Raw genomic sequence first — 10,018 nt, 5'->3', positions numbered from 1 at the left:
GCCATGTGAATAAAATAATCCAGAGGTAGCTTTGTGTCAGGTCTCCTCTGTGTGTGTGTTTGCTGGGGGGTGGGGCGCGGGTGCAGAGAAAGGAGTCCCTTGAGGATGGCCTGAAAGGATGCTTTGTGCAGTGAGACAGGCCACCCCTGGTCTGAGGAGACTCTGGGAGGCCTTGGGGTGGGCCTGGTGGGAGGGGGCTGTCCTAGCCCTTCAGAATTCCCAGGGGCCTCTGAGCTGGGGAAGTTCCCCAGCAGAACCCAGCTGCGGGACCCCTCTGCGGGAGACTCTGCCTGTGCTGCGGGACCCACTCCTGCCAGGACAACCCCAGGGCCTCCACCCCAGGCACCCTGCTGCCCTCTTAGGACTAAGTCCCAGGGTCCTCAGCCCCTACTGGGGCTGGACCTCAGCCTCCAGGGACCCATCTCCACTCAGGATCCAAGTCCCTAAGCCCCCTCCAGGGTCCCCAGCCTCCCCCGTTTCTCTCTGAGATGCCCTAGACAAGCTGTCTAGTCCCGAATCTCCCCCTGATGCCACTATAGCCACTCCTCCACTCTCTTCACATCTCCGCCCTCCCATTCTAGAGGAAGAAGGGCTATAGATCAGTGCCCTTGAGTTGTCCCAAACTCCCCACTTGGCTTCCTTCAAGCCGACCCCGCCTTGGGTCACTCATGACCCATCACACGCTTCCTCTTCATGCGCACCAGACATGGCAGGAGTTACCTACGTTCCTGGTGTGCACCCCCTGCCCAGGCCCCCAGCATTTGAGGTTTTCCTCCTCTCAGTGGCCTGTCTGTGGCCACGCTCAGGGCCTCTTCTGTCTCCCGTGTCCTGACTTCTCAGGGCTCCTTCCTCCTTCCTGAGCGCTCTCCTCTCTCTCTCTCTCTCCCCCGCACTCCTCTTCTCTCTCCTCCTGTCCCTTGGGCCCTCAGGGCTCCTCCCAGGCCCTCATCCATCCCCACACCCTCCTTGGGCCATGTCGCCCTCCCCTCGGCTTCCACTCCTCACCTCTGTGCTGATAATTCCCCAAATCTCTCCTGGGTCCACTCGGGCCTCCAGTGCACGTCTGCATCTCTGCACACCCCCCTGACGTCTCCTGGACACTAGGAGGTTGTGTCCAGTGGTTCAGAGCTTGGCTCGAGAGCCAGACTGCTCAAGGTCAAAGCCTGCCTCTGGTACCCACCTGGGTGACCTTAGGCATTAAAAAAATTTCTTTTGGCCTCTACTTTCTTTTCCATAAAATAGAGGTATTGAGATGTATATTGTAAGGATCAGATAAGGGTTCTAAAGCACTCAGAACGGGGAATTCCCTGGTGGTGGTCCAGGGATTAGGACTCTGTGCTCTCACTGCTAAGGGCCTGGATTCAATCCTGATCTGGGAACTAAGATTCCAACAAGCCGCATGGCCAAAATAAATAAATAAAAATTTTAAAAAAAACAAACCGGGCTTCCCTGGTGGCACAGTGGTTGAGAGTCCGCCTGCCGATGCAGGGGACGCGGGTGTGTGCCCCGGTCCCGGGAAGATCCCACATGCCGCGGAGCGGCTGGGCCCGTGAGCCATGGCCGCTGAGCCTGCGCGTCCGGAGCCTGTGCTCCGCAACGGGAGAGGCCACAACAGTGAGAGGCCTGCGTACCGCAAAAAAAAAAAAAAAAACAACCCAACAACACTCAATACCCTTTTAAATGTTTTAATGTTAAATTTCCTAATGTCCTCTCTGCCAAACTGCTCCCGGTCCATGTCCCATCCCTCTCAGGGCCAGAGCCCTGCACGGCTCCCTCCTTCCCCCCAACCTGGCCTCCTGTGTGTCTCATCCATCTGCCTCTTCCCCCGCCTCCCCAACCTTCCCACCTGGGCCCTGCTGCAGGCTGGGGCCCTCCACTCTTGCCCCCTCCAATCCACTCTTCTTCACACAGTTGCTTTCTGATACTCAGATCTGACCCTGGGGAGTTTCCTGGTGGCCTAGTGGTTAGGATTCGGCTCTGTCACTGCTGTGGCCCGGGTTTGATCCCTGGTCGGGGAACTGAGAAACTGCAAGCCGCATGGCGTGGCTAAAATTTAAATAAATAAATAAATAAATATCTGAACCTGCCCTTCCTTGTTCAAAGTCCTTCCGTGGCTCCCCAGTGCCCTCAGGACAAAGTCCAGACTCCTTAGCCTGGCATTCAAGACCCTTTGCAACATGGCCCCCCTGTAGCCACGCCTCCCCAGGGCAGCCACAGGCAGGGGGGCAGCTGTTTTCTGAACACAGACGCACACACAAATCCCCTAGCTCGGGAAGCCTGCCGTTCCTCACCTGTTTAGGAATGTCCCATTCCTCTATGCCCGAGGCCCACGATCACACTCCCCTCTCCGTCGACCCTTCTCCTGTCCAGCCCCTCTAGGGTTCCGCCACTGGACGGGGGAGGGGGCATTACCTGCCACCTCACCCCCCATTCCAGCCAGGGGCTCAGGTCTCCAACAACAGAACCAGAGCCACTTAGCAACGCTGGAACCCATTCAGGGGGGCTTGGGGCCCCTCATCCCAAGCCAGGAGGTCTTCGGGGTAGGAGTGCACCCCCTGGCAGACTTGCTCTGCGGCCCAGGTGTCTGGGGGTTGTCAGGGAGGTGGGGGTGAACCTCGCAGGGCGAGGCACGAGTGCGGTTCTCTTTCCCCCACTGGGGAGGCCTCGGGGCCAGCGTCAGGGCGGGAGGCCTCGGAAGCAGAGCCCGTGGGGCGGAGGTGGCGGCAGGGCAGTGTCTGGTGGCAGAGGAACCATGGCCACCATCCAGTCGGAGACTGACTGCTATGACATCATCGAGGTGCTGGGCAAGGGCACCTTCGGGGAGGTGGCCAAGGGCTGGCGGCGAAGCACGGGCGAGATGGTGGCCATCAAGATCCTGAAGAACGATGCTTACCGCAACCGTATCATCAAGAACGAGCTGAAGCTGCTGCGTTGCATGAGGGGCCTGGACCCGGAGGAGGCCCACGTCATCCGCTTCCTCGAGTTCTTCCACGACGCCCTCAAGTTCTACCTGGTCTTTGAATTGCTGGAGCAAAACCTTTTCGAATTCCAGAAGGAGAACAACTTTGAGCCCCTCCCTGCCCGCCACATCCGCACGGTCACCCTGCAGGTGCTCAGAGCCCTGGCCCGGCTCAAGGAGCTAGCCATCATCCACGCCGACCTCAAGCCTGAGAACATCATGCTGGTGGACCAGACTCGCTGCCCCTTCAGGGTCAAGGTGAGCGTGGCCATCCAGCCCTGGACACTCTCCTGTGGCTGAGGTTCCCCTTGTCCCACCTCCCAACCCTGAGGTCTCTCCCTCCCTGGCCATGATGGCTCTCCCCACCTCCTGGCTCTGAAATCCCTGTCTCCCCACCCCAATTCTGACATCCTCTCCCGCTCAGCCCTGGGGTCCCCCCGTCCTTGTTCAATGCTTAGCTCAGCTTCTCTGGCCCAGCCCTGTCCCTGTGGGGCTGACATTCTAGTGGGGGAGATAGAGTCGCCAAGGTAAACGAGTAAAATATGGTAGGGCTTCCCTGGCGCAGTGGTTGACAGTCTGCCTGACGATGCAGGGGACATGGGTTCGTGTCCCGGTCCGGGAAGATCCCACATGCTGCAGAGCATCTAGGCCCGTGATCCATGGCCGCTGAGCCTGCGCGTCCGGAGCCTGTGCTCCGCAACGGGAGAGGCTGCAACGGGAGAGGCCCGCATACCACAAAAAAAAAAAAAAAAAAAGGTATATGAGTGAGAAGTAGACAAGATAAAGTAGGGAGGAGGAGGAGGTGGGGTGGTGATGAGTAAAACTTTAGACTCTGTGGTCAGGGAGGCCTCCCTGAGAAGGTCACATTTGAGGGAAGTCTTGAAGGAGGGAGGGAGCTGTGTCGACATCTGGGAGAAAGAATCAGTGCAAAGGCCCTGAGGTAGGAGTGGACCAAGTATATGTATTTGAGGAGCACTGAGGAAGCCAGTGTGGCTGAAATGGAGTGACTGAGGGGAAGAGGGAGGAAATAAGATCAGGAAGGTGATGGGGCCTGGTCGTACAGGGCCTTGTGGGCCACAGAGGGGACTTGGGCTTTATTCTGTGTAAGATGGAGCCACAGGAGGATCCTGGGCAGAGGAGGGCTGTGATTGGACACAGGTGTTCACAGGCTCCCTCTGGCTGCAGTGGGGGGAAAGACTGAGGGGACAGGAGCAGGAAGACAGTGCGGGGTGACCGCCCCAGTCCAGGTCGGGGATGGGGGTGGGTTTGGGGTAGATCTTTCTTTTTTTCTTTTTTTTTTGGCCACAAGGCGAGGCTTGCAGGATCTTAGTTCCCTGACCAGGGATTGAACCTTGGCCCCGGCAGTGAAAGTGCTGAGTCCTAACCACTGGACCGCCAGGGTATTCCTTCAGGGTAGATTTTAAAACAGGACTTGCTGGTAAATCTTATGTGAAGTGTGAGAGAGGGAGAGAGGGCCTGAGGGAGGATGAAAGCCTGTTGGCCTGAGCGACTGGAAGGATGGCAGCAGCATCCTTCTTCATGAGTTTGTTCATCAGCAAACATTTTCCGAACGCCTGCTCTGGGCCTGACCCTGTGCTGGGCACACAGGCATCTCCTCTGCGCTGTCTCGGGTCCCTGGATTCCCCCATCCCGGCTCTGACCACTCTGTCTGCTTATGGGTTTGTTTCTGTCTGGTGATGGTTCTGAACTAGGAGCACCGTGAGGGCGGAGCCAGGGGCATTTTGGACACCACCGTGTCCCCGGCATCTCCCAGCACAGCGCCTTCATGGAGTCAGTGCTCAATGAATGTCAGAGACACAGGGAGATACAGAGACAGGAAAAGGCAGATCATTCTGTCCCAACAGATGGAGGGTTAGAGACCCAAGGAAGGAAGTTTTTCCACAAACATAGCAGGAGACAGACAGGACAGAGCTACAACACCTGGCCAGTGTTGGCACCCCTACCGCATCTGTGGAGTGAATGAATGAATCCCACGAACGTTGACTGAATGATCAGGGTCAGTCAAGCTCTCTGGGATTCAGGCCTCAGCCATCTGTGTTCAGAGTCCAGGTTAATAACCATTTCGTCATACTGCCTTCTGCAAATAGAAGGTGAGGGATAGCTGAATGAAAAGCAGAGAAACTCAGGGAGGGAAACCGAGGGAGGGACTAAGAGTCACAGAGATTCAGAGTGAAAAATGGCAGATCGCCCCAGAGGCATCGGGAGAGACAAGGGCTTTCAGTCGTTCACAATGTTAGTTCAACAGGTGTTCATCAAGCACCTGTATGAACCAGGGGCCCGTGTGGGGTGTTACCAATGCTTGATGGTGAAGACAGAAGAGGACCTGGGTGTCAGGAAGGTGTCCTTCTAGTTGGACGACCCAGAGATGGGGACAGAGAGAGACACTGAGAGTTGAGGGACACAGACAAGTGACGAAGAGGCAAAGAAAGAAAAGAGAGATACCAACAAGAGTCAGAAAGAAAGAGAATGATAGGAACAAAAAGCCCATTCATTCATTCATTTATTCACTCTTTACTGAGCCCCTACTGTGTGCCAGGCACTGTTCTAGGGATTTAGGGATGCAGCAGTGAACAGACAAAATCCCTGCCCTTGTGGGACTGATATCCTAGTTGGGTAGAGAGACAATGAACTCCATACAAAAGTAAAAATACGTAGTACGTGAAATGGTGTTAAGAGCTATGGAGAAAAGCAGAGGGCTAGGGAGGTGGATAGGAAGGGAGGGGTGTGCTGTTTTTAATAGTGTGGTCAGCGGAGGCCTCCCTGAGAAGGTGACATTTGAGTAAAGACTTGAGGTGAGAGAGGGGAGCCAGGTGGACATCCGGAGGAAGAGCATTCCAGGCAGAGGGAACAGCCGGTGCCAAGGCCCTGAACTGGGAATGTGTCCGGCTTGTTCAAGGAAGAGCGAGAGGCTGGTGTGGTTGCAGCTGGGTGAGTGAGGGGGAAGGTGGGAGGAGGTGCGGGCAGAGAGGGGACCGGGCAGATTGTTGGAGACTTGTGGGCCAGGGTGAAGACTTTGGCTTTTATCACAGGATGTGGTAAAGCCACAGGAAGATTCTGAGCAGGAGAGGGACGTGATCTGACTTAGGTGGTCACAGGGTCCCTCGGGCTGCATGTGAGAAGCAGACTGGAGGGAGAGAGAGGAACAGGGAGACCAGCAAGGAGGCCCTTACATTAGTCTAGCCAGGGGGAGGACAGGACTAGGGTGGGGCTGTGGCTGGGATGCAGAGTGGGCAGAACAGAAGGTGTTCTGCTGGGGCTGCCCTTCTTTGAGAAGGTGGACGTGTGGTCCCTGGGCTGCATCGTGGCTGAGCTGCACCTGGGCTGGCCCCTCTACCCAGCCAGCAAGATTTGCTGATGGACAAGGCATGGGGTGAGAGAGAAAGAGACAGGTCTTAACCCTCATGGACATAAGTTCTAGTGGAGACAAACAGAGACAGAGAGACAAGTACGCAAACCAGAGACAAAGGCTGGAGGAGACAGACAGGGACGTAAACAAGAGATCAACATTCACAGATGTAGCGACAGTCAGATGGCAGATGCAGAAAGACACCAGCAAGAGATGCCGGGGAGGCTCAGATCGAGCGGCTGTCCCGGCCCACTTGCCTCCCTCCCTCCCTCCACTCAGGTCATCGACTTCGGCTCGGCCAGCATATTCAGCGAGGTGCGCTACGTCAAGGGGCCGTATATCCAGTCTCGCTTCTACCGGGCCCCCGAGATTCTGCTGGGGCTGCCCTTCTGTGAGAAGGTGGACGTGTGGTCCCTGGGCTGCGTCATGGCTGAGCTGCACCTGGGCTGGCCCCTCTACCCAGGCAACAACGAGTACGACCAGGTGCGCTACATCTGTGAGACCCAGGGCCTGCCCAAGCCCCACGTGCTGCACGCCGCCTGTAAGGCCCACCACTTCTTCAAGCGCAACCCTCACCCCGACGCCGCCAACCCCTGGCAGCTGAAGTCCTCGGCCGACTACCTGGCTGAGACCAAGGTAGGGGGGCAGGTGGGGTGAGGGCCGTCAGCGAGGCAGCTTGCAGCATCAAGAAAAAAATCTCGGTTAGATCTCAGAGAGGACTGGAAACTTGAGGGCCAGCTGGGGGGGTTGTCACAGCCAGAGGGATCCGAGGGAGACCCCAGGTGGGACTGGAAGTCAGGGCAGCCTGTCTGCCACCTCTGTGACTGCGGTCATCAGACTTGTGTGGCAAGAGTCTGGCTGAGACGGCAGAAAGGACTGGAAGTGTGGACCGGCCGTGGGAGCTGTCACAGCGAGAGAGGGGTCTGAGCGAGACCACAGGTGGGACCAAAAGCATATGGCAGATCCTCTGATAACTCCCGAGCTGGTCGTGGTTACAGAATTTGGCAAGAATTGTCTGGGCTTGACTCCTCGGAGGCCTGAGGGCTGGGATCAGATGTGGGGATCAGCTGTGGCAGCAAGAGGGATCTGGATTTGATTCCGAGGAGCAGTAGAGGTTTAGGGCAGCCCTTCTGCTAGCTGCTGGTAGGGGCTGGACCCATGGCTCGAGGGAGGACTAGAGGGCGGGGGCAAGGTGTGAAACTTGGGTCAGTGAGACCCCTGGGGTAGACAAGAGGAGGACCAGAGATCACAGTCAGCTGTCCTTCCTGCAGCAGTAGGAGGGGTCTGGATTAGACTAGAGGGGTTCTGGTGTTAGTGAGCAGATCCCCCAGATGCAAGGGAGCTCCAAGTCAGATCATGGGCAGAACTGGAAGTCCAGGTTCCTGTGAGTGGACTTCATAGCCACGACAGAGCTCTGGGCCAGGCTGGAGGGCCCACTGGACGCTGGGGGGGGCGGTCACACGTGGGCTCCACCGCAGAAGTACCTGGGGCCCAAGTCCTGGACTCGATGTCAACCCCTGCCCCACCCTGCGTCCCACCAGGTGCGCCCACTGGAGCGCCGCAAGTACATGCTCAAGTCACTGGACCAGATAGAGGTGGTGAACGGCAGCAGGGCAGTCCGTCGGCTGACCTTCCCCGACCGCGAGGCGCTGGCAGAGCACGCCGACCTCAAGAGCATGGTGGAGCTGATCAAGCGCATGCTGACGTGGGAGTCGCACGAACGCATCAGCCCCAGCGCCGCCCTGCGCCACCCCTTCGTGTCCATGCAGCAGCTGCGCAGCGCGCACGAGACCACCCGCTACTACCAGCTCTCGCTGCACAGCTGCCGCCTCTCCCTGCAGGTGGAGGGCAAGACGCCTATGTCTGCCGTGGATGCCGCAGAAGACAGGCCCCCCTACTACGGTCTGACCGAGGAGGAGGAGACCGTGGGTCTGGGCAGCGGGCCTTTGTTCCGGGAGGAGAAGGCACCGGGCGTGCAAAAGGCCATCGATCAGCTGGACGACTTGAGTCTGCAGGAGGCGGGGAGCGGGCTGTGGGGCGAGACCCGCACTGACGTCGTCCCCGACGTGCTGGCCCCGCTCAAGGCCGCTGCTGCCGGCCGCTGGGTGCCCGACTCCGGCCCCGAGCCCATCCTGGCCTTCTACGGCAGCCGCCTGGCAGGCCACCGCAAGGCCCACAAGCCACCCGCAGGCTCCAAGTCCAACTTCAGCAACCTCATCCGGCTGAGCCAGGCCTCGCCCGAGGAAGACGCCCCATGCAGGGGCGGCGGCTGCGCGGAAGGAGAGCGGCGAGGGGCCTCTGCGGAGCTGCCTGCCATCCCGCAGTGGGACAGGGATGGGCCGGACATCAAGGACATGACCGTGGATGCTGAGGTGACCCAGGGGGCAGCTAGGAGGCAGGTGGTTCTGGGATCAGGGCCTCCCCAGAGCTCTAGGATCGGGGCATAGTGAACCAACTTTGCCTCCCGTACATTTGCATGGCCCGCAGCTGGCCCAGGATCCAACACGCACTACTAGCCCACCCTCAGGATGTGACAAGGCTCAGCAAACACTAATATACCCGTAGGATGCGATGAAGCTCAGCAAACACTAACCCGTATTAAGGCTGTGTAAAAACTCAGAACACAGTAATCCACATACGGGAAGTGATATAGGCCATGGGACAGCTCAGCCCCCCCACCCCAGGAGGATGTGACAGGGCCTCAGCAAACACACCTTCAGGACACATTAAGGTCTCAACACACAGCATTTAAGCCTCCAAAATGGGATGGGGGTTCAGGATGTACAAAATCGTCCTCGGGAATTGACAAGGATGCAGCTGGGATCAGGAGTCCATGAGGGGCAGCGTGGTTGTTCCGGGGTGGGGTGGGGTGCACTTCCTGGCTGATGCCCATCTCTTCTCCCCAACAGAGGCCAGGCCCTGAGTTCTTCGACCTCAGCAGCTGTCCTGGGGAATGGCTGGGTCAGCCAGACTGGACCCTGGAGGGCGTCGGGGGGCCACGGGCTCAGGGGCTCCCACCACGCCACACCCACCCGCATGGTCCACCCCGGGCCACCAGCTTTGTGCAGCACGTCGGCGGGCACCACTGATGGTGACTCCAACCCTGCCCATCACTGGGTGATGCGCTAGAGGGGCTGGCATCCCCTCCTCAGAGCTATTCCCTGAACCGACAAATTATTCTTACAGAAAGATAATTATCCAGAAATACCCCATTCCCCCCGCCCCGCTCACGGTGCATGCCTGCACACACACCCCGAACACAGGAGGGTTTTGGGGTCTGGCCCGTGGCCCCCTCGGCCAGAGGGACGCAAGAAGGGGGCTGCACCCCACTGGCCCTGCTGCCTCTGTTTATTTCAATAAAGCACTGTTCAGCAGTACTGCCTCATGCCTGTCCTCCCTGCCTGAGGCCTGGACTGGCACGGGGGTGGGGTTCAGGGGGGCACCCAGGCCCTGCTCTCTAATGCTGCACCCAGTCAGCCATTGGCTCAGGCTGGAGACTGTGCTTGGCACACTGACCCATCCCTTAAATATGCTCAGTGCCTGGCACGTAAGAATCCACTCTCAGAACATTCTCGGTGCTCAGCAGGTGCCAGTCTGAGCTTGCCCGATGCCAGGTTCTCAGCGTCTGTTGACCTGTCTTTGCCACACGTGACAGGCTTGGCATGCACTCATCCATGCTTGGGACATGCGAC

At 58.3% G+C, this 10,018-nt stretch overlaps 1 protein-coding gene across 1 annotated transcript; it reads left to right on the top strand.

Annotated features, from left to right (window-relative positions):
- Positions 1-2,344: 2,344 nt before the first annotated feature.
- On the top strand, positions 2,345-9,415 carry HIPK4 (homeodomain interacting protein kinase 4; the record flags this gene model as incomplete). Its single annotated transcript, XM_082861857.1, has 4 exons — positions 2,345-3,217; positions 6,606-6,962; positions 7,868-8,698; positions 9,236-9,415. The coding sequence occupies exons 1-4, from the start codon at positions 2,753-2,755 to the stop codon at positions 9,413-9,415; spliced, it is 1,833 nt and encodes a 610-aa protein (XP_082717983.1). The 5' UTR covers positions 2,345-2,752.
- Positions 9,416-10,018: the final 603 nt, after the last annotated feature.

The sequence above is a fragment of the Leucopleurus acutus genome, assembly GCF_964270905.1.
Source record: "Leucopleurus acutus genome assembly, chromosome: 20".
NCBI lineage: Eukaryota > Metazoa > Chordata > Mammalia > Artiodactyla > Delphinidae > Leucopleurus > Leucopleurus acutus.
Note: the sequence above shows the minus strand (reverse complement) of the source record. Positions and strands in the feature narration are given on the sequence as shown.